The 24,167-nt window shown below is 43.8% G+C and overlaps 1 protein-coding gene across 1 annotated transcript in view; it reads left to right on the top strand.

Moving 5' to 3' along the window:
• LOC144827999 (fibrocystin-L-like) overlaps nucleotides 1-24,167 on the top strand; it is a 1,093,512-nt gene that overhangs the window by 647,841 nt on the left and 421,504 nt on the right. The window contains exons 41-42 of the mRNA XM_078686146.1: nucleotides 1,527-1,676; nucleotides 13,584-13,758. Of these exons, the coding sequence (XP_078542272.1) occupies nucleotides 1,527-1,676; nucleotides 13,584-13,758 (325 nt within the window). The remainder of the gene's footprint in view (nucleotides 1-1,526; nucleotides 1,677-13,583; nucleotides 13,759-24,167) is intronic.

The following is a 24,167-nucleotide window of genomic DNA, read 5'->3' as shown; positions in this document are numbered from 1 at the left end:
ACGTAAAGCCAGTTCAGGTGGGTTTTCATGACCCCATAAGTATGTGCCCTTTTCACGCAGAAAACTGTGTGAAAGGGGCTTCCATGGGTGTGGTATGGGGCATTCCCAGCAACATCCATGCTTTTTGACACTGCCCTAGATTTATGATAAATAGTAAGTCTGAGGCAATGCCAGAAACTTACGCCTCCCCATTGGAGGCGTAGACAGGCACAACGAGGAGGAATATTTTTTATTTCTCCTTGCTTTTCCTCTTTCTATGTGTGTTCCATTCTGCAGCACACATAGAAAGAAGAAAAAACACTTGTGATTGTTTTTGAGCAGGATGGTTCCTTTTGTGCACAAAAATAATCATCTCCCGCAATGCAGGCATCCTTGCACCATGGTGCAAAGGGGCCTGTGTTGGCGCAACGTAGCCCATTGGCTCGCCGCGGTGGGGAAAAAGGCAGGAATGCCCTGTACATAAGAGCTACGGAGCATTCCTGTCCTTTTCTTTTGCCATACGGCAGCGCAGCAGCATGGCCTGCTGCGCTGCCCTACAGTAAAAAACGCCACAAATGAGGCCCCAAGAATGTAGTTTTGTACCACTATTAGGTTAGTTTAGGGTTTCATAAAGTGAAACTATTGACCTGAGGTAGGTATCTTAGTGCTAAAAAATGGATAAAAATGACATTCATAAGCCTAAAGCCAAGAGAACATGCTAATCAGACTAATTAAGAAAGACGTGGATAAAACAAAGTCTGTAGCGTCTCCCTAAGAATTCACAGGCTTGACTCATGATGCAGAGCAAGTGGAATTTAATTCCATTTTATGGTAACTGCAGCCAAGATTGAGTGGCATCTTAAAGACTTCTGATAGAACCTAGAGACTTCAAGAAGAAATTTGCCTGATATCTTTATGAACACCTTTGATATACCAATTCAGATATTCACTAAGATGAAGGGGTGTGGAGGAATGTACAACGCTGTGTACTAGACAAAGGGATTTGAACGTGATTGGTTCCTTAACCAGGACGCATTGCAAAATCGCGAGTAAAGAGGCACAGTGGTCCACGGTTTAAAGCAAAATCTTTAAATAGTAAAACAGAGGAGGTTCCATTATAAAGTAAGAAATTGAAAAAAAGAAAACTGACTACGCAATAATTCGGATCTCCATTCAACGATCTGAGTCATTGTTTTACTCTTGCGACAGGGACTTGGTTTGGACCTAGTGAGAGAAGCCAAAACGGCAGATCCAAAAAAAGAGAAGGCCTCACTGGTCGTAAAATCTTGGCCTGCTCTCCATTTAATTTAAATTAATTGTTGCACATCTAAATCTCAACCCCCACAGTCAATCATACAAATGAGAGGTGTATCATTTTCTTTAAATAATTGTGTGTCATTTGCATACATAAAAAGGCCGGATAATATAAGCCAAATGAATCTCCTAAAATATATGACAAATTGCTGATCATTCTGCTACTGAAAGCTACAAACCATTTTGCAAGCCACAGTTTTTCATGACAACTCATTTGCTTTCTCCCCTTTCAGGTAGCTTTGGTGGTGGCCAGATCCTGAGAGTGGATGGCACAGGCTTTGATAGCAGTAACTCCCGCGTATATATATGCAACTCAGAGTGCAGAATTAACCAAACACTATCAAATTTAAGTACTCTCTTTTGTGAAGTGCCTCCTAATAATGGTAAGTAGAGATCCACACTGAAGAAATGTTGGGATTCCGTAGTATTGTTATTGAATTGTTTTATTGTAGGTTCTGGTTTGATTAACTGAATCACAACAAATAATGCATACGTATTTTGTACATACGAGGATGCCAGATATTTACCCCATACCACACCTCCTCTAAGGACCTAGGTGTAATTTTGTCCGAACCAGTTTGAATCCTGCAAAGCATAACATGATGTCATAAATGTAATTTGCACTGTTGTCCGCTTACATAGCGATTGTAATGTGGGCTCAACGTTAACAGTGTTGATGTTCTGATTGTTCTACATTTATACAAATCGAACCTTTAACCTTTTGTGCAAAGGCCACTTAGAACCCAGGGTAACATGCAGTATACCAAGAAAAGAGATGTAAAGTCACATGTCTGGTGTCCAGTGTAGTGTTGTATATTATCTTTATATATTGTTGCTGTCTTCTGGTGAATCTCCTCTTCCACTTAAGGAATGCCCTATTGAATGGTCAATCACATAAACACTGTGAGAGCCTCTGTGTTGTTGTAAGTCTGACAGTTCAGTCCACAGAGATAAACAGTTTTAACTTCGGGACCTTGGTTCACGATTGACAGCTAAGCACAAAAAGACACAATCCTGAGAGAAAATGCATTCCGTGGTATGTGTATCAACACAAACAAAAGACAAAAAAGAAGTTAAATACTCCCAGCCAAGTTCAGCTGTAAAAGCGGTTATATACTGAGGAAAAGACTTTCAATGGTAAGAATAAAATTTAGGGATCAAATCGAATTTTATCAGCAAAATTGAGGCAACTAATTGAGATAACGGGATAAGCACAACAGTAAAACAACAAGAAAATTGACCTTTTATCCTAAACATCGGCTAAGGAGTGTCAGTACACTTAGAATGTCCATTGGCAGGGAAGCAGGGGTTGCATGCTGCTTTATCCATTTATATCACCTCTCAATATGAGGTCTGTTCTTAGCTTCAGAGGACCTTTCGTTTCGTTGTGAGCACTGCATCACCAAATGCGATGCAGTGCACACAACGAAATTCGTTTTATTTATTTATATGTTTACTTACCTGTTAAAGTCTGTAATCCATACATTACTATCCCCCACCCTGCCCCTCCCCCTCCCCACGTCACCGCCCTGCAGTTATACCCACTACCGGCCGTGGCTGACGAAGACTAGGTCAGGAAGTTCCCTTCTGCAGTTCTATAACAAGGACATGACACAAAGATTTGAGGCAGGTGTGGTACAAATATTTCTCTGTGCCCATGGTAGGCGGTGTGCAGTCTTTGTACAGCAATCAGAGAGACTCAAATTCGTCCATGTTCCAAGCAAGTTCTTAAATGCCAGTGGCAAAAGCAAAAATCCTTAAAAGGAAGATCCCACATCAATGGTGGGTGATCATGAAACACACTGCAAAAGTTTCCAACTTAATGCAATTCCGCTCCTTCCCGAGAGAGTGGTATTAACCCTGGGTGGTGAAATCTGCTCTGTTCTTCGGAGCAGAGTAGAGTTTTTTTCCTCACTCGCGCTCGTCAGTGTCAAGTTGACAAGCGTGAGTGAGAAAAATCCACCTGCCGGCACGATGTTTCCTTGCTTGCGCTCGCTAAGTTCTAGTTGGCAAGTGTGAGCAAGGAAAATCAACCTCCTGGTGAGATTTCTTAATGCAGGCGGTCAGATTTCCCAATGGGAGTGATCGCGTAGGCCATGATCACTAGCATTGAGAAACCCGTTTGTGTTGAGAAAGCTGCCGCTCAAATAGAAAGTCTACTCGAGCAGCAGAAAGGAAGATACACCCACTTGCCCTGCTCGTGGTGCCGTTTGCGCTGATTTTACAGGCCAGAACAAATACCCGGCACTCAAAATCACAGCGAATGGTACGACCCTAATGCACTCTGCCTGTCGCGGAACTCCGAGCAGTTTTTTTGTCACTTCGCGGAGTTCCACTTAGCAGAACTCCACGATCTCCGCCCAGGTTACTCTGTTTACTGAACTACATTAAGGCATGGGAAAATTCGAAAGTTTAGGACTTCCTCCTCCCCTTTTAACTACACCAACTGCCAGCTAGGGCAATCACTCCACCTTAAAGGAATGCCAACACCATCTCATGAAGGCCTACTGAGAACTGAGATCAGTTAGTACAAGAATGATCTTTCCATGATGAGAATCAATTCCCCCCTGCTCTTTTCTGCCACAAATGTCTAAGCAATGCACAAAAGCCATCTCCACCACCCAGTGCTTAATTTGTAAAACTATACGTGTTTGGCTCAAATTTGTGCTGAAAAGCTTAGCCCAGTGCTAATTTTTTTTGGGATGCAGATTACCAAGTCAGTGTAGTCTTGATTCCACCTCATGCCTCTTTCATCCACTATCAGACAATCCCTGTCCAATTATATGACTCTGGCAAGTTCTTTTTCATTCCCGCTTTCTTCCTTTGTTACTAATTTTCATCTTTCTCTTCCTCTTTCTATTCCATTTTTGTGTTTTTCTCTCTCCTACTTGGGTAACAGTCTGTCAAGGAAATTGAAAACAACAATGGGAAACACACACACTAGCTAGAGATCTTTACAAAAACAACCACGAGTTGTACATTTATGGTAAAAACGCTAGCCCTTGTGCTATAATAATAAGAAACAAAAATGTGTTATTCAATGAACACTGCAAAGTACATGGACTCACCCTGTGCCTTTGTTATGGCCTCCTAAAAGAGACTGCTCCTAAATTCCTGCGGTGCACTGCACCTTAAAAGGAATTCAATTCAGATGCTCGGGAAAACCTGCTGAAGTATGACTTGCATTATTGGAGAATAGGCAAATAATAAGAGCACATCCACTGTGCAGTATGTGCTATGGCTTGGTATTTTGTTTTCGTAGACTTTCCACCGTTCGCTTGAACCTAAGGACTGTGCCATAGCAATTCAAGATCGTTACCTGCTCAAAGTCTATGAGATAGAGTTTGGTAGTTGGCAGCTTCCAGTATCTGAGATTGTTTTCATACATTTCTCAAGACCAGCTGAAATGCATTAAATATTTTGTATCCATAAACCATGACAAAATGCCCCCTGTGTTACGCCACGTATTCACAGAGGTCTCATTAGCAACCTTTGGAACGTTTACATCTTGAAAGATCTGTTCTGGACTTCCTAGTGAACTATGTTGAAAAAAACGTAGGGGCATATTATCAAGCAGGGCGTTAAAAATTATCACAGTTTTAGCGGCAGAAAACTGCTGCTAAAGCGGTGATAATGGGCTTGAAAATATGGCCTTGTAAATTCCAATAGAAACACTTTGTGAACATGGGCGTCTATTGGAATTCTCCAGGGCATATTATCAAGCCCATTATCGCCGCTTTAGCAGCAGTTTTCTGCCGCTAAAACTGCAATAACTTTAACGCCTTGCTTGATAATATGCCCCGTAATTTGCAACATTGCTGAAAGCCAGTAGGGCACAACTACTATCGCAAGACCTGCGCTTTATGCCCCATTTAAAACGTGGCTCTAGTTGCCCAGCTTTTGAGATGCTGCAGTCTCATAAAGGAGATGGCTGTGAATACAAAATATTTTCCACAGTTACTAACACACAGTAATAAAAACACAGAAAGCGGTGTGTGCATTTGTTTGCCCTGAGATAGTTAGCATGTTTTTGTTAGTATCTTTCCGTGCTCTTACCTATTAATGGTAAGCTAACTCAGTGAGTTACACATTTGCTGCTGAGCTGTTTGTGAAGTTCACCAGTTTGAACCCTAGCACAGCTGCCTCATCCCTTCTGACGGCATTCCAAAATAAAAAACTTAAAGGCAAGTAACATTGTCTGTTTTGCAAATCTTCTCCTTCTTGAGACTACCAACATGAATCCCAAAGGGAAAAATCTAAGGGGCCCTTTCATCTTTGCAAAGTATTTACCACCACAACTTGGGGGTCGTAAGCTCATCAATGGTTTATGACAGCAATTACAGTCATAAACTAATACCCTAATGAAGAAATCCATATAAATAAATAGTTATTCACATGTAGGTTCTTGAAGTATTTATTCATTAGAGGATCCCATCCACCAAGTAGGAGATCTGGACAGCAACTGATAATAAACTCTTTCAAAACTACATACAGAATTAAATGACATACTTAAGATTCCTTTGTTACTAACACAAATGACATGCTTATGGTTCTATTATGACACATTACTATTCTAACATCAGCCTATAGAACAGATTACTACAAGTGCAGTATTCTACACCTTACTAATAAATTGCTTTCCGAATTTGAAAGGGGGAGGGGGTCTCTTCCATGACCCACCCTACCTGCAGTTTAGAAACAATTACAAAAGTCTAAAAAAAAAATTCCAGCTCGTAAAAGGGGTTGTGTAATAATGATAAGCACTTTTGTCGTCACAGACCCTGTGATTTTGTGAGGCTCTTAGTGCTAAAGCTGGCTTAGATGCAAGAACTAACTTGTAGGTAGTCCTGGTCAAAATTGTATTTATGATGGAGTCATCTGAGTCATTTGGTAATTCAGCATTACTCTTGTACAGAAAAGTATGCAATTATGCCTCTTTGCATAAATTAAGAGTAAATTGAGGTAAAATCCAACTAAATCCAAAGAACAAAGCAATGTGTGTGGCTTGTGTCTGCTGCTGTCCTGTTCAGGAACATTTAGAAACTATTGCAAAATGCTTCCTCTGGGCCATTTAGATGCCAGGGTGCATTTTGCACTGTGAAAATAGCGCTACATCCTAGATTATGCTCCTTGCAGAATTCCACATAATGTTGCTGTAATTATGTATGACTACACTACAGAAAATTATGCAAGTTACACCAACCCCTACCATTATGCCTTAAATTCCTAAATGTTTGAATGTTTCCAAGTTATTTTTGAAGACATGCCACAAAATGTTCCTCCATTACACCAGGTTCCAAGACACAGTGACTTGGGAGGCACTTTTTGAGCTGTTTCATGCTCCTTATTCTTAGGTTTACCCGCCGATGTAGTTAATGATAAAGTTAATTAGAACTTTCACGAGACTAATATAAACTATTTACTTTTCTACAGCTATTTATTCTCAAAACCACGAAATGTATCAGGACCAGTTATAGCATTACCAAAAGATTCCATGTTTTTAAAATACCTCTTATTCTGCAGCAAATTATTGGCTTTGGAATGATTAATTCTGGTTCGGTTCAATTAAGCAAATCACACTAAAACACTTGAAAACAATGATTTGTAAAAGTAAAGGCCAGAACTGGAACTGTTGTATTCCAGTGCTACCATGCCATCTGAAATGTAGGGTGAGCTTGTCAAAATAGAAACAATTGCATAGGGCCCCTAATAAAGTCACTAGCACAGTATAACTGAGAACCTTCATTACATATCATGACAGAATGAAGAAAAACTATGGACCGGATTTAGAGTTTGGACGATGGAGTTTATCCCTTTTGAATGGTGGAGGACAGTCTGTCTGCCATCCTTAGGAACCTAATCCTGCCAAATTTAGAGTTGTCTGCTGGCTGTGTGGAAAACTCCCTACCAGAACTGCTGTCATGACGGTTCCTGCCTATGGAAGAAAAGTTTTACAGACATCGGATATTATTGGGAGTGGCAAACTATTCAAAAGTGAAAATTTGTTTTCGAAAAAAAATAATAATGGGGCCCTCATCCTGGGAGGTTTCTCCGAGGGTTTTGTGGGTCATTATTTTTTGATGGTCCTTTACAGCCAGCTTTTCCCCTAAATAGGGTGGACAATATAAAATCCATTCTCCGACTATCCCTACTATACCGGGCGACTAGAGGAAGTATTCCATTGAGCCACGAGCAAAGCATGAAAGCATGTGGAATACGAATGAATATTCCCAGTAAATCAGAGAGAGTCATAATAGGTATTAAAGACACGAAGAAAAGAAACTAACAGAAGTATTTTGCACATTGACTTTATTGCAAACATTGTACTAAATAGGATACTGAATAAACAGAGACATTTTGTTATCTGCATTCATATGAGCTATGGATCAGTCATTTCATGGTTCCACTTTTATACTCATTTTTCAAACAGGGGATGTGGATCCACTACTGAGGTCTCAGAACTGATTAGGGTGATTCTTTTTCAAATGTCATTTTCTGGAAGTAACTGAAACAGACTTTTGGCGAGGTTATGGCTCTCATAGCAGTTGCACTAATGCTGGCTCTAAGCAGAAGTATCCAAAACCAGGACACATTAAAGCATGAGATCTGAGCACCAGACAGCCATCACCATTCATGCAAAGGCAAAAGGGCAGCCATGCTTAGAAGCTTTGTCATCTTTAACAAGAGATAACTCAGACTGATCCCTCACTCCTAATATCTGTCCTGCGTTATCACTCAGGAAGAACTAAGCAGCAGTCCACTGCTAACAATGACCTCATAGAATTTTTGTGGTAAGCCTTCTCTTGATCCTCCCTCTCCTCAGTGTCTGCATGTCCACCCTCCAACTTCGGGAGCTCAGTCAATTCACTCCAAGTCACACAGACTCCTCTAATGGTTGTGACACTCATTGTCTCTTTGCTGTCCTTCCAAACTTCTGCCACGTGTGTATCTCCACCATGCCAAATCTAGCCCTTACAGTCCTATCCTTGCTAGCCTTATTTCCCAGTGTTATCACTGCTGGCAGTAATAGCCCTTTGTTACTCAGAATCCCTCTTTGGCCATCAGGAAGATATATATGGAACCTCCCTTATCCCCTCTGCTACTCATCTGAGACTTCATATGATCCTGAGTTCCCCTTTGCTGATTTCCATAGCCCTTTAATAACTCCCCCTTTGTTAGGCATTCTTACTTTTTGCTGACTTCATCAATCTGAGTTTCCCAAACCCTTTCTGCAATTTTCACAGACTGCACTACTTTTCACTCATCTGCCTTTAGACCCATCTGTCAAGTTTCAGTCCCTCTGGCCTCAGATGCCCCCTCAGACTACTGTGACAGCATAGACATCTACTGTCATCACTCAGAGGTCAGATTGTAACAGTCCTGACTTTTTATTTACTTTGCATTCTCTGATTTTTCAGCATATACTTATCATCCTATACGTGTGCTGAAAAAGTTAGGGGTTTCTGGGAATTGACAGCAAAAGAAGCATAAATGAGTTCTGTTCACAAAAGGAATATCATAATACATATTGTGTAAAATCACATAGGTGTCCTTCTGCTCCTGTTCTTCTTCCTTCTTCTCCAGGTCAATCTATACATTCTGGTGCTGGTCCTCTTCCTGTTCCAAATCTTGCTTTTGTTGTCTTGGCCCAAGAGCAAATAAGACTTTAGTATTGCATATCACAAATACATTGTCAGCAAATCCAAGGATGTCAATAATTAAAGAAGCACCCCACTTTTCAACTGTGGTACACTGCTGGGTTCAATTCTACTGCTCACTGCATGCCTTTGAAAATCATACCAAGATCTGTACACATCAGCTATGGTGTCAATCCTCCTTTTGCTGATATTCTCCCAGAACACACACGCCATCAACTCTGCATTGAAAGATATGGCTCCCTTTGTACGCATGCCACCTTCCCTGAGGAGCTGCGTTTCCGGGTTACATCTCTTTCATGAACATACGGCGCACACACTCAGAGGTCAATCACCACATCTGTCCGACAAGGACATCAAGCCTTCAAAATGCCACAATCTACTCACTATCTTTCCAGTGTCCCCCACACCAACAATCTGCGTTCTAGCTTCTAGCTTCCTTCCCAGTGACACACATCCAGATTTAGCTATGCGCATCACATCACTGCGTCGTAGTAATCAAGAAAGACAAAGAATGCAGGAGAACGACTCCTGCTGCCTTTTGCTCGAGGCTCCACAGCAACAAGCATTTCCAAAGACGCTCTTACTCAGAGTGCTGGTTCCTTCTGCTCATTACCACTCCGGCTCACACCGCCTCTGGGTGAGCCCAGACTGCTCGAGCCACAACAGACGAAACAGGCAACTCACCACAATTAGTATTTCTAAAGCATGCTGGATCTTCTAGCCAGTCTGTCACACATTCCAAGGAAACAACACTCTCAAGAGGGAGTGGTAGGTGAAATGACATCCAAGTACTCGCCCCCTCACCATGTCAATAGAGGTGAACTTAAAAAAATATATATATATACAGAGTTTTATATAGTGCATGCTTGACCCGGCATCGGGTATCAGAGCGCTTTACATAGCACCAGTTGCGTTACATGAGGACACATTCATTTTTGTTAGGCAGGGGACATTAAGGGATTGGCCCAGAATCACAGGATGTTCAGCGTCATTGCCAAGACTCAAATCCGGTTCCCCAAATTAGAGGTCAACCGCCCTTGCCATTAGGCCAACTCCTCTCCCCAGGCATTAAACTTTAATACAGTCTTCATGCTCCATGCAGGCCAATTACACAGTGCCTCACTGGTTCACTCCTCACCAGCGTGTCTCATCAGTGTACAATAGGCAGCCCTCCATGTCTGCTGCACATTTTATGCTAGCCTGTACAATTGCCCTGGACTGCAGGCTGTCTGGTGTAAATAGACGGTGGTGGTGCTATCAGGCACACTTCCATACACGCTTCAATCTCTATTCCTTGTAATCTTCCTAGTTTCTTGTGCTTTTCCTTTAGTTACTTCTAAGTTTCTCTTAATCTCTCTGTTCCCGCATTAGACTTCCCTTCATGCTTGGGTCTTTTCTGCATGTCGCCAGTGTTAAAATAAATGAAAGATGGCGTGGAGCCAAGTGATATGGTTTAGGGATGAAGGTTTATTAAGGATCCATAGTAACGAAGACAAGTTACAATATTCCCCTAGTCCTTTGTTTCCTTACAACTTTCCTTCTGGCTGTGATTGTCTGTGACCCTGGTCTCACATCTCTGGCTTTCCTGGCCATGGTTGTGCTATTTTTATTGTTCATAATCCTTGTTATTCTCAAGATAATGTGTGCACTAATCCTCTTGGTCCTAGTCCTTATAACTTGATTTCTCCAAGGCCATGTTCTCTGGCACCTGGTCCAATAGCTATTCTAGTCTTGATTCTAGTTGCCCTGGTCCTTCTTATCCTATTTGGCTTGTTACAATAAACCTTTCTTTTTTCCTTCAAGCCCTTCTTTGTTCCCTCGGCCTTGGTCCATCTGGCTATGTTCCAATCTTGTCCTCTTGGCCCTGGTCACCTTATTCTCCTCACCTTGAACCTCATAGCCTTGGTACCACTGGTTCTGGTCCATCTGCCTTTGTCTTGGCCGCATAGTAATTGTACTCTTGTTTTGAGTTGTTCTGGTCCTCCTGAATCTGTTCCATGGCCTCTTCGGTGTACTGGTACTGCAACAATTGAAACTGGTCCTCTTGATACAGGGTTTTCTTGTTCAGGCCCTCCTGAGCCTGGTCATTTCTGTCCGATCCTCCTGGCCACCACTGCCTAGTCCACCTAGTTCTCACAGGTTCCGGTTGCCCTTTTTACATCATATCCTCCACACCCTGTTCTTCCTACCTGTAATTATTACAGTGCCCCACTTGGTAAGGCAAGCCCTGGCCCTATAGGTCATGATCCTTTTGGCCCTCTTAGCCCTTTGCTGTCCTCCTGGCCCTGACCCTTTGAGTTCACCTCCTTCTGGTCTTCTGGGTGCCCTGGTAATGGTCGCTCTGGTCTTCCTAGCCCCTTTCCTGATTATATTGGTATCCTGGTACTATTGGCCATTGCCTTCCAGGGCCAGGTCATACTGGTTTATGTAGTCCTTGTTGCCCTGGTTTAAGACCCCCCTGAGTCTGACCCTCGTAGACCTCAGCTCCTGGTCCCACTGGGCTTGGACTTCCTGTTCCTTTAAATCCCACCTGGTCATTCTAAGCAAGGGTCACCAGTTTCTGATACCTCTGGTCCTTTCTGGTCATGGCCTTTCCAATCCTTGTCCATTCGCATCGGTCCCCTTGTTCCTCCACGATCTGATTTCTATGGTCTTGGCCCTCCTGTCTTTGGAACTTCTTTCCATTGATCTGCTGCTAATGATCCTCATTCGTCTATTTCTCCTTGGGTCTGCTACTCCTGGTCCTGGTCGTCCTCATCCCTCTAGTTCTGGTAGGTGTGCTGGAGCACTCCTACTTCTCCTTATTGTTATGGTCCTGAGCCTTCTGTTCCTTCTACCCTGCTCCTTGTGTTACTTTGTGCCCTTGTCCACTGGGTCCAGAGCCCCCTGCTCCATAGCCTCCTTGCCCTCCTAATCCTTCTAACCCTCATCCTGGTACCACTAAACCTGCTTTATCATGTACTGTTCTTCATAGGCTATTTGTTACTCGTCCCCTCTGGCATTGAAACCTCAAATCCGTGTAGATTAGGTCTCTCTGGGCATGGTGGTTCTTCTTGTTATGGTCCTTGTCGTTCTGGTCATCCCAGCCCTCCTGGTAGCCAAATTCCTGGCCCTTAATCTACTTGTCATCACCTTCCTCTTATTGTTCTACTCTTTCCTTCCTAAGCTCCCTTCCCGGTGACTTTAGTCAAGTAATGCCTCCAACTCTGTCACACATTTGAGTTATTTTGTTATTTTCTTTTTTTGAGACAAAACTGTCAAGGCCAGAAATGAAGGTTCAGTAGGTACAGGGCTTTGCCAACTTTAAACACTGCTTGGCATCTTAAAAATCAAACCTATTACTCAGAAAATAGATTGTACAGGTGACTAAAATGTCACTGTGGCTGACGGGGTCACTCATAACATGGAACCAATTATCATTTATGCCTGAAATCTTCTCTGGGTTTATTCACTGTCAGCTGAGTGACATCCGCTTGTGAGTTACTCAGATACATTACTTACCTGTCTCCTTCTTTCACTTTACCATTCCACAGAAGCCCCATTACTGTATCTTGCTCAATTTACCTCCTGCAAGTTATCGGAAAGCACTGTGCCCCAAGCACCAATTGCCTACTGTATGCGTTCCTTCCTCTGGGGCCCAGATCGACCTATCTCTTTTCCTTCTCTGTTTGCTGCTGCTTGCCTACTGCTGCTGTATTACCAGGTCTAAAACACTAAGCAAGTACAATCCTACTTATAAAGAATTGCATACCTAACATAAGGCCTTCTATAAGAACCTCAAAAAGTGCCCAGCCCTCAAAAAGAATCAAAAGGAGGATCCTGAACATTTAAAAAACACAATGTATTCTCATGAGTGAATAACACATTTATGTAACATGTCTTAAAAACACTCTCATTATTCTTTTCAGACAGGCAAATACTTCTAGACTTCAACATAAAATATCTGTGTCGCATATTCTGAAACAGAAGTTTTATTCCTATAGTTATTATTTGAATATTAAATAACATGAATGTTTTTACTCAAAATATAATTACAGTTTTTTCTTCTGTAATCAGCCTAAATTAATTCATGCACTTGCCTTTGTTCAAACTATTGTACATTTGTAAATGCACCTTTTTTCAAATGCTTCCCACATGCTGCATCCCCATTTTAAGATGGCCACCACGCTACTATTGTCTGGAATCCCTTTATTCTTCATACTCGGATAAATAAGGACCTCTTTCACATTAAGTATCCAGTCGCTGGTCAAATTGTACATCAGCTCTACTATTCAGCCTGTGTCAGGCTAAACAACATGGATTATGCACTATTGTGCCAGACACTGGGTAAATACCAGGGATTATGTAGTATTTGGCAGGCGGCAGGGTAAATCACACTCCCTTAATGAAAATATTTACCTGCTGACATCCCTCCTCACCAAGTGCTCAAGACACTTATAATGCAAGAATATATTTCTGGGCCGTGATGCCTTTAATTAAAAGTTTGCTGTTCTTTGTGACACTGCTTTAGAAAAACACAACATTGGTTAGTGTGTAATATTTGACTAAGTTCTTATCACATTTTGGATGATTGGACGGTTCATGGAGTATTTGAATATCAAGTTCAGATCTCTGTTGCACATATTTTTACAGGGGCTGGTGATTCAGAGAACTGCAGTGTTCGTGTCGTCAATGGAGGAGACTCCATCACATATCAGATTCCATATATCTACAGAGTTTCTTTGACACCAACAATTATTGATCTGATGCCAAGAAGAGGAGGCACAGGAGGTGGCACCCACCTTACCATAACAGGGACAGGATTCAGGTATTTTTGCACAAAGACACCATGCAATGTAAAGTACTGTTGAGGATGAAGTAGTAATTGTTTTAGCAAATGCAAGTTTTACGTTGCAGTCTACTGTTGGTCAGTACAGCTTTGAAAACACCATTGAAGGGCCTTATTCATAAAGGTAAGCTTGCTCTTTTGGTGCAAGTTTAGTATTTATTTGCCGTTCACAAACTACCAGTGTAGTTTTAAGTGTAGTATCTTTACAACGGTAGAGAACTCTGCACATGAAAAAATTTGAGTCTTTGCATTTGTAAACATAATACATGTAAAACCTACACTAGTAACCTGTGATTAGCAAAAAAATAGTAAACTTACACAAAAAGTGCTATTTTACCTTTGTGAATAAGTCCCAAGGATAGTAATGTAAAATGGCTCAGTAAAACTCCAAATGCAAACCAGCAAAATAGGTATACAAGTATGTATAAGAGAATCCTTTAAATCTTCAAAACAAAAATCTTCCAGCCTTCAAACATGAGTATATTTAAATGCTTCCACCAATACACTGAAGGAGTTTCTATAAGCAATGTAAAAACAATGGGCCTGATTCACAAAAATAAACTGAGACTAAAATGTACTGCTTTTTGGTATTCACAAAGGTAACTTACTACTAGTAACTTTACTACTAGCAAACTTACTGGAAATAAAGTTACTAATAGTAAAGCTACTACTAGTAAGTTTAATAGTAGTAAAGTTACTAGCATTAACTTAAATTTGTAAATACAAAGTAGCATAAATGGACTTACGTTTAAGTACTGTACTTTAAAGTTACTAATAATAAAGGTATGACTAATAAAATTACTAGTAGTAAAGTTACTATTAGTAATTTACTTTTGTAAATAACAAAAAGTGGTAAACCTATGCTTAAGCCTAAGCTTACCTTTGTGAATTGGCCCAATATATTTGTTATTTGTCTCACTATAAATTCAGATTACCTGTGTCTTTACTTCATAATGCATTTAGGGCCGCTCACTACCTGAATCTTGGACTCATTTAATTAAATGCTGTGTCAGACAGTTTCTCAGTTAAACTATTAATGACTACTATCCAAGTGAAGATTTACACATAGATGTTGACATATGTCTACGCCCCCTCGAATGATGGGGTTGAAAATCCTAAAACTTGATTTATGAGTGTAAAGTGACTATTATTTGCTTCCCATCTGTTAGTGGAGACATCCACCCGTGGGGTATCAATCTATTCTTGCGTAAATATAGGGACATTTAATAAAGTATTAAAAAAAACAAATATTAATGTATAATATATAGGTAAAACTGTTTAAATTAATTAATATTAAAACAAATAAAAATATACAACACATTATCTCCTTAAACTAAATTGTAATTCAATTATAAAATAGGTTAAATATACTAATTTGATTTACAAATATTAATACTAAAACATTAATTTGAACATAACACCACTCACCGTCATTGACATTTTGTATTACTGCTTAGTCAAGTCAAGTCAAGTCAAAAAATTTATATAGCGCACTACATACCCAGAGGGTCTCAAGGCGCTTGAGGAAGGGTGGGGAGTTACTTGTCGAATATCCAAGTTTTAAGTTGCTTTCTGAATGATAGGTGGTTCTGAGTGAGGCGAAGGTGAATGGGGAGTGAGTTCCAGGTTTTAGCTGCCAGGTAGGAGAAGGATCTACCTCCCATGGTGGTTTTGTTGATGCGGGGTACGGCAGCAAGGGCTTGGTTGGAGGAGCGTAGCTGGCGAGTGGGGGTGTAGAAGGAGAGTCGTGTGTTGAGGCATTCGGGTCCGAGTTCGTAAAGTGCTTTGTATGCGTGGGTTAAGAGGCGGAATGTTATTCTTTTATTGACGGGGAGCCAGTGGAGGTTTTTCAGGTGGCTAGAAATGTGGTCTTTACTCGGGATGTCTAGTATGAGTCTGGCTGAAGCCGGGTCGTTGGTGAGTGAGAGGATCAGTTGAGTGTCATCAGCGTAGGAGATGATGTTGAGGTTGTGTTGGCGTGCGATGGTGGCGAGGGGGCTCATGTATACGTTGAAGAGAGTGGGGCTGAGTGAAGATCCTTGTGGCACGCCGCACATGACTTCAGTGGCTTCTGACTTGAATGGTGGAAGGCGGACTCTCTGAGTTCTTCCGGAAAGGAACGAGCTGAGCCAATCCAATGCTTTTCCTTGGATTCCAATGTTTTTGAGGCGTTGTAGGAGGGTGTTATGACAGACTGTGTCGAAGGCTGCGGAGAGGTCAAGGAGGATGAGGGCGACTGTGTCTCCATTGTCCAGTAGGGTTCGAATGTCGTCTGTTGCTGCGATGAGTGCGGTCTCAGTGCTGTGTTTTGCTCGGAAGCCGGACTGTGAGGAATCGAGGGATTTGTTGGTTTCGAGGAAGGCTTAAGTTGTAGTAATCCTATTTGGAAGTGATGTATATAATTAATGTATATGCTTTTCATATTTTTTTTAAGTACTTTTTAAATAGAGTATATTCATAAATTAAAACAATTAAATTATACAAACATTATTCTTAATTATCCTTCATTTTGTATAACTAGAACCCATATAATTTAAAGGCAAAATTAATTTAAATAATGTATTATTAATCCCTATGGATTAATGATACAGTATTTGATGATTAAATGATTCACTGCCACCAACAATTTCTACAGAAGTGTGTTGTAGTGCCAAGGGCTGGCCATTTGTGGTGCTTGGCTAACTCAATAGTGCCTACTCTTTTGTGGGTGTGTGTTCAGTATTAGCATTTACCTACCTTAACACCCCATTCAGTTTCTGTTAACTCCACCCATTTTGGAGTACAATTCCCCATTTTCCTCCTGCTCCCCCTCATGCCTCCCACATTTAAAAAAAATTGTAAACCTATTTGTGCAGAGGTTGTGCAACAAGTGGGTCCTCATGAACCTGAAGGTAATGTAAGACTGGGAGGTGAAACAGTGCATTGCTGAACACGAGAAGAGAGCATGATCAAAGCATGGGTCTTGCTTCTGTACCAGGTCCTGTCCCTACCCATTCACAAAGCTGCTTCTGCAACAATTCTAGCAAGAAAGCTGAAGGGCTTTAAGGTAATAATCGCATCCCTTTGAATTCCCATGAAGTCAAACTGAGTCCCTAGTTGGACCCAGCATGCTCTAAGTTTCCCAGGCAGCAGATAGCACTTTCATGGAGGCCACCCTGAAGATTTTTGCTGCAATCCTGGCATGCATCTGAGCCCTAGGAACCTCAGGGGTAGCCAGTCAGACTGCCACTGACTGGCATATCAACCCCTGACAACATCTGCCCCACTAGAAGACCCAGTGTCAAAGCTATACCTGGACTTCAAGCCTTAGCCAGCCATATCCAAATAGATGTTGTGTTATAAATTAACACAGGCTCCACTCATTCTCATACAGCCTGGATCTAATCTAAGACCTCTTCCATTGCTCCTTTATTGACAGAAATTCCAATCCCTTTCTGGCTTTGAATCCATGCAGGAGGCACCGTATATCTGGCAAGACACAGATGATGATGAAGGGGACAGATTGAACCCTCCTCACTATAATGATGATGTTCTGTAAAAAATGGCAGTGGGTTAAATACATCTCAACAGAGCTATACTCATCACCTGGTTCACTGATGGAGTAAAGTGCTTCTATGGAGTGGTGGTTCAAGGGGCAGCTGAAATACTAGAGCTGCAGTTGCCCACCAACAAGAAATGCATTGACTGAGATTCTTCAACAAGGTCTTTTTCATCTGAGCCGTAACTGCCATTTGATAAAGCCCTTGTGACTACATGGGCCAGGCCATGTTCATGTCCGCCAGTCAGTTGACCTATGGCTTGACAATATCAAGTGACTTCCGGTGGTCTGGACTTTTAACAAAGCACCCAACATTGGAGGGCTTCATTGTTCATGCCTCAATATGTAGGGCCAATCCTAACTCCTTTCTGGCCAATCACACTTATAGAGAATGAAAACAGAATTGATGCTTTTGGAAAGAGGTGTTTTCATTGATTAGCCGAGCTCTTAGGTCTATCAACATTGTTTGCTTTTTGGGCAGGTAGTCATCTGGGACATGGCGAGCAACATCTTGCTGGCTGCCCTAGAGGAAGTTGAAACCTCGTTGGCATAAATAATGTATGTCGGCTAGGAAATGGCAAAGTACATTCTAAGAGGCAGCCTAGATACTACTGACTGCATTCTCAGACATATTAGCAGCAGTGATGTGCTCAGATGGCAACCAGGTTTTCTGGTTATGTAGAAGTGTCTATAATAGAATTGCTCTTCAATAGTTCCAGGCTACTCATAGAAAAGGCTTGTTTCACACTAGAATCACTCAAGGACAGTCACTCTACAGCAAACTCCCTGAGATTTCTGATTCCAGTTAAACAGTTTACCCATCATTGCTGAAAATTCAGAGTCTATTCTAGGGAACGGCTGGCTTACAGGTAACTCCAGCCCTCCCATCCTGTTGTTTAGAAGCTGACCCTGCACTTTCAAGGCTTTCGGCAGAGCACCTGCAGAAATGTTGCAAGCCAGCTGGGAATACCACCTTACCATTCTGGATTTTCTGCTGCAATGGCTACCAAGCTGTTTTAGGTTACCCTCGGTAACTTTTGCCTGGTTTCATGCTTCAGCATGTCCACCTGGGCTGAAAAACTATTGTGTTAGGTAGGTGGGTCCTGCAATTTATTTAATGGGGTTATACTATAAACATTTTTTTCCACCATGCCTTCCTCACATACCATAGCCGGTTTCGGAAAAACATTCCTGCTCCATATAAACCTTCTGGAGTTTCGTGTGAATTATCTTGCACTTCAAGCCTTCCTGTTAGTGATGCTGGTGCATGTCTCCAGGAGAGCATGTCTGCCATGTGATACTAAAACAGGTAGGACAGAGTGGTGTCCCGGATTCTTTGGCAAGATGTTCTATGCCTCGGGAGGTGGCTGGAACAGCAGCATATCTTCTTGGTCACGTGGCAGGGCCCCTGAATGCTGTAGCAGATTTTTTGATTGGACATTGTCTTTCAGACTTCAAGTAGTATCTCCAACCTAGGTGGTGCAGAGCACAATCTATCAATTAGAAATAACTGGCTAGATCTCTTCACTATTGAAGATGAATAATATCAGCAACTTTGCATGCTGGAATTTCCTCTAAAAGAAGCAAACAGGGGTATGCGCAAATGACCCTCCTACACCTAGGAAAAAAACATCAAATACATGAAGAACAAGAAAGTATTGAGGGATGAATCTCAAATGTATTTTTGACTAGGGCACAATTAATTACCCTAACGTTATTATTGAATTTTAATCAAAAATTACAGATGATTTAATTTCACACACATGCCATTGGACCAGTCCCTGGCCCGCCAATCAGTTTGAAAATAAATTGATAAAAAAACATACAACAATATATACATGGACATACATAAAAACATACAAATATGCATATATATACAAAACACAGTTTCTCCAATACCCTAACAAGAAATTCACCCTAGTGTTCACTCATGCTGTCTGAGTGATACACTAAGAGATAGTCCTGTTGCCACATAAGGTATCACACCTCTCTCTTTTTTCATAATGTGCTAATAAACACTTTAACAGGCTTGTAATAATGGGACTCTTGGGGGGCGGAGCTCGCTCGCGTCCAAGATGGCCTCTTGAGCCCCGAGCTCCATCTCGTCGTGACAATATCCTCCAAATATCCTGCATCACCGGTTTGCAATTTGCCTTAAAAGAAGGCTGCCCAGTTGTCAGAGCTGCCCCAGGGAGAAGTACCGGTTTACAATGGAGGTGCGGGCTCGCAGCTAACGCGGCGGGAGGCAGGTGCGGTTTCAGGTCGACAAGCCGCGGACTGTGGTGAGCAGCTGAGTGGTGTTGCGTCACAATACGCGTGGTGCTGCCTCTGGTGCCTAGTCTGAGACCGATTGCTGCCAACAGAACCCTGTAGAAGCGGGAAGAGGCGCTAGACAGATGAGCTGCGGTGGGGTGAGTGCCGATCCCCCTCGCCCGTCCCACCCGACAGATGTGGTGCAGCGACCGAGCCTTGGTGTAGGGGCTGAGACGAGGGACACGTCGCCTGGCGAGGGTCTCGGTCTGCGAGACCCCTCGAGAACGACTTCCAGATAAGAAGACGATCCCCCGGCGCAGGACAGGCTGGGGAAAGAGAGGCCCGTATGGTGACCGCCCCCAGTGAGCATAAAGAGTGGAACTTGGTGCACCTTTGGTGGTGGCAGACCTGAGGTGGCGGCGGCCTTTACTGGCGGGAGGTACACATCTTGACAAGGGGTACTCAACGGCACCAACCCCCCCATGAAAGACCTGGTGGCCCGGTGATAGTGTTGGCCTGGAGCAGGGTGCACCGGGTATACATGGCCCTGGTGGCGGGTGTGGCAGGGGTCAGGAGAGGCCTTGATAGTGGTGGTGGCGGCAGAAGGAGCAAAGAGGCAAGGTCTGTGGAGCCCCACTATCTGTACAAGGGTGCCCTCCTGCCCAATATTTGATTGGCGTGTGCAGCAGGTGTGAAGTTGGAGGCACTGCTCGCTCACCCCCACTGTCCCACCTTGGGAAATAAAGGAGCAAGGCCCCCACCTACTGACACACGATCTCTGAGTGGTGTGCACAGAGTGGACCGCACAGGCCTGGCTCGATTGGACCCACAGCGAGTCCGGTGACGAGAGACACCTGGTTGCCCGGGGGAGTGTGAGGAAGAGTGGAGGAACACTTCCCTGCCACTGCATACTGTGGGCTGCGGCCTGTAGATATAAGGAGCGCCTCCGGGGTGTGACAGCGTGACGGTGCGGATAATCTGAGGTGTGTGGTGGTGGTCTGGTGGAACCGACTGATGGAGAAGAGAGCACGGGGCTTGAGTGAAGTGGCACATAACAACAAGGATGGAAAAGATCTGCCCCCTCCCCCCCGAGCCTGGCTGGCAAGTGCTAATCACAGGACTGTGGTGTATACCGGTGGGGCCTGTGGTTTGGCGCTGATCGCCTCCCGCCGAGCTGATGTATCCTTTCAACGGTTGAAGTTGAGACTGGGGCTACGCGGGTGGCCCTACTCGCCCACCCACCAGGCAAAATAGGAAGGGGTGTCAAGACCCAGTCAAAGCTGCTGTTTGAACAGAAAAGCTCGAAATCCCACGACGCCGGTGATGCAGAGTGGGAGACTGCCAGCAACGGAGAGCAAACACGCTGGCGCGGACATACGGAGCTTACTCTTGTCAATGGAAAAAAGTATGCAGAGCGGAATAGCGACGTTGGGCTCGAAAATAGATGCAATAAAAGACAGGATGGATAGAATGACGGAAAGATTGGATAAACATGCTGAGAGACTTGATAAGTCGGAAACGAGGATCACTGAGGTGGAAGAAGCGCATACCACCCTGGACACTGACCACAAGAAACTGGGGAAACTCATGCAGACCCTGCAGGACAATACTGAGGATCTGGAAGCCCGCTCGCGGCGCTGCAACCTAAAAATCATGGGCCTGCCGGAGACCACCCCTACTGGAAAAAATGGAGCTGTTTATAGAGAAGCTGTTGATCATGCTGCTGGGAGAGGGAGTCTTCTCTACAGTGTTTGCAGTGGAACGAGCTCATCGCTCCCTCGGTCCCCGACCTCGTCCAGGTGCCGCACCGTGACCCATTATTGCAAAACTGCTTAATTATAGGGATAGAGATGCAGCACTACAAGTGGCATGGGAGAAGAAGTCCCTGAGGTTTGAGGGTTTGGATATTTCAATATTCCCTGACTTTAATGCAAGAGTGCAGGAAGCACGGAAACATTTTGTCCCATTTAGGAGACAACTGCGAGATCTAGGCTTTGACTATGCTATGCTGTACCCTGCGAAACTACGTGTGAACCGGCAGGGGCGATCTCATATCTTCACAGGCCCGAAGGCCTTACAGCAGTCTTTGAAGGGGTGGTCGAGGGAACAACGCAGAAGCCCAGAACATCAACTGTTTGATGAGGCAGCGGGTGGCCCGTTGGAGGAGCAGGACTAATACAGAAGGACGTTGGCAACAAACAAAAGTAAGGTGGGGGGTTGCAATCCTGGGTAGAATAATTACCGGTGTGGAACTGCTAATGCTCAGAGCAGACAGTTCATTGAAAATGATGGGATGAAGGGGTGTATAAATGATATGTGCAGGGATGCATAGGCTGGACATATCTGAACATTTTGGAACTGGGTGATGCATAAGGCTTGAAACGACGGGACTAGGAGGGGGCATCGAGCACAGTGTGATATGGCTACATTCTCCATACACGGAGTGACCTCTGCCCACACGTGCTGAGCACCACAGTCCTTGTTGTTGGGGTTTGTTTGTGGGGAGTTAAAAAGGGAGGGTAGGGTGGGCTCCAGGGTACTGCGTGACCATGTTGGGGGTGGTCAACTGTGGGAGAGGGGAGAGGGAGAGCGAGATGGTTATTGATTGTCTGGGAGATCTGTTATTGTTTATGCATGCAGAGTACAACGCACGGACACACGATAGGATTGGGTACACTATGGATAGCGACTGCTCAGATGGCGGGACAGGCTACAGCTGATAGCCCTGGTTGGGCGCACAATATAAGAGTGCTGTCTTGGAATGTCAGGGGTCTTAATGACCACCGGAAGTTGCGTAGGGTTCTGAGCTACCTGCACAGACACGATGTTGATGTGGCCCTACTACAGGAGACCCACCTACCATTGACGAGCGCAATGCTCTGCTGTAGAGGTCTCATCGATAATATAACTGCAGCAGGATTCACTACGCACACGAGAGGCGTGCTGACGTGGGAAAACCCCAAGTCAGACTACACGTTAGAATTGCTGAGGGCAGACTCGAGAGGCGTTTTGCAATATCCCGATGTAAGGGGCGGGGCATGGATTTTGTGATAGTAAACGTGTACAGACCTAACTGTGACTGCCCAGAGTTTTTCATATCGCTGTCCATGGCCACACGTAGATACCATAACGCACAGTTTTTATGGGATGAGGACTTTAATTTGGTATGGGATCGGACCTGGATAGGTCAGCGGGTCCTGCCCGGAGGCCTGCCACCACTGCACTTGCACTGAACAGCGTGATGGTTAGTATGGACCTCAATGACGCATGGCGGACACGCAACCTGGGACAGGGGGCTACACACACTACTCGACCTTTCACAATTTGCATACCCGTATAGATTATTGGCTGGCCTCCACGTCATTGTTGAGACAAATCCAGGCCTGTCAAGACCTGACCACTCACCGTTGCTCCTGGTCCTGACTGCTCCTAAGTAAACAATACCACCGTTTACATGGCGCTACCCGCCCTACTCACTGCTAGACCTTCTTTTCAAGGAGGAGCTTGCGGAGGTGATTGACACATACCTTGAGGCAAATATAGGAACAGTGGATAGTTTCCAAACAATTTGGGAGGCTTGTAAGTTTTACATCAGGGGCATAGCGATGTCTAAGCACTTGGGGGTCCTTAAAGCCATTAGACAGAAACTAAGAGACTTGAAACAGAAACTTGGTACGCTAGACGAACGCCGGGTGTCAGACACTAACAAAGACCTAGAGGAAGAGATTAAGGAACTGTTAAGTGAATATCACGATGAGGCAGACAGGGAGGTTAAGCACATGGGTAAGTATGCATCGCACGCACGTACGGCGAAGGAGATAGGCCAGGAGTGGTACTTGCAAGGGTACTAAGTGCAAAGTGGGGGAAGACGCAAATCACAGCAATAGGTTTGGCTGAAGGAGAGCTCTTAACCGATGACGCAGATATAGCGGCACGGTTACAACAGTATTACACTGACTTATAAACGACAAGAACGGGGGACATGGATGGGGAGATCCTAGACTACCTGGAGCATATTGAACTTCCGTCTCTTACAAGCACACAAAGGAAATTTCTAATGCTCCCCATTGAGAAGGACGAGATAGTGGAGGCCTTAGCGGATATGAAGACGGGAGCCCCCCAGGCGCTGTGGCCTCACAGTGGGTTTCTACAAAGCCTTCACAGATCTTCTGCTCCCGCATCTAGCCACGCTTTTTGATGATACGTGCAAAGCGAGTTGTATGCCACAGTCGATGAGGGAGGCAATTTTGGTGGCAATGCCCAAGCCGGGAAAACCGCTGGAGGAGTGCAGCTCGTACCTCCCGCTTTCCCTCTTAAACGTAGATGCTAAGATATATGCGAAAGTATTAGCTAATCGTCTAGCACTCCTGGCTACGCAACTGGTAGCACCGGAACAGGCGGGGTTCATTCCGAGCAGAAATTTGACATATAATATTCGCACCGTTTTCAGAACAATGCAGCATGTTAAGCAGGATACGAAGGCGGTGGCGATATTCTTAGACATGGAGAAGTCCTTCGACTTCGTGGAGTGGCCCTTCATGCGGCACTTTCTGAAAAGAATGGGTTTGAGGCAGGTGTTCCTGCATATGATTGGTAC

The sequence above is a fragment of the Lissotriton helveticus genome, chromosome 4_1 (assembly GCF_964261635.1).
Source record: "Lissotriton helveticus chromosome 4_1, aLisHel1.1, whole genome shotgun sequence".
Classification (NCBI taxonomy): domain Eukaryota; kingdom Metazoa; phylum Chordata; class Amphibia; order Caudata; family Salamandridae; genus Lissotriton; species Lissotriton helveticus.
The sequence above is the reverse complement of the archived record's forward strand: the minus strand, read 5'-3'. Positions and strand labels throughout refer to the sequence as shown.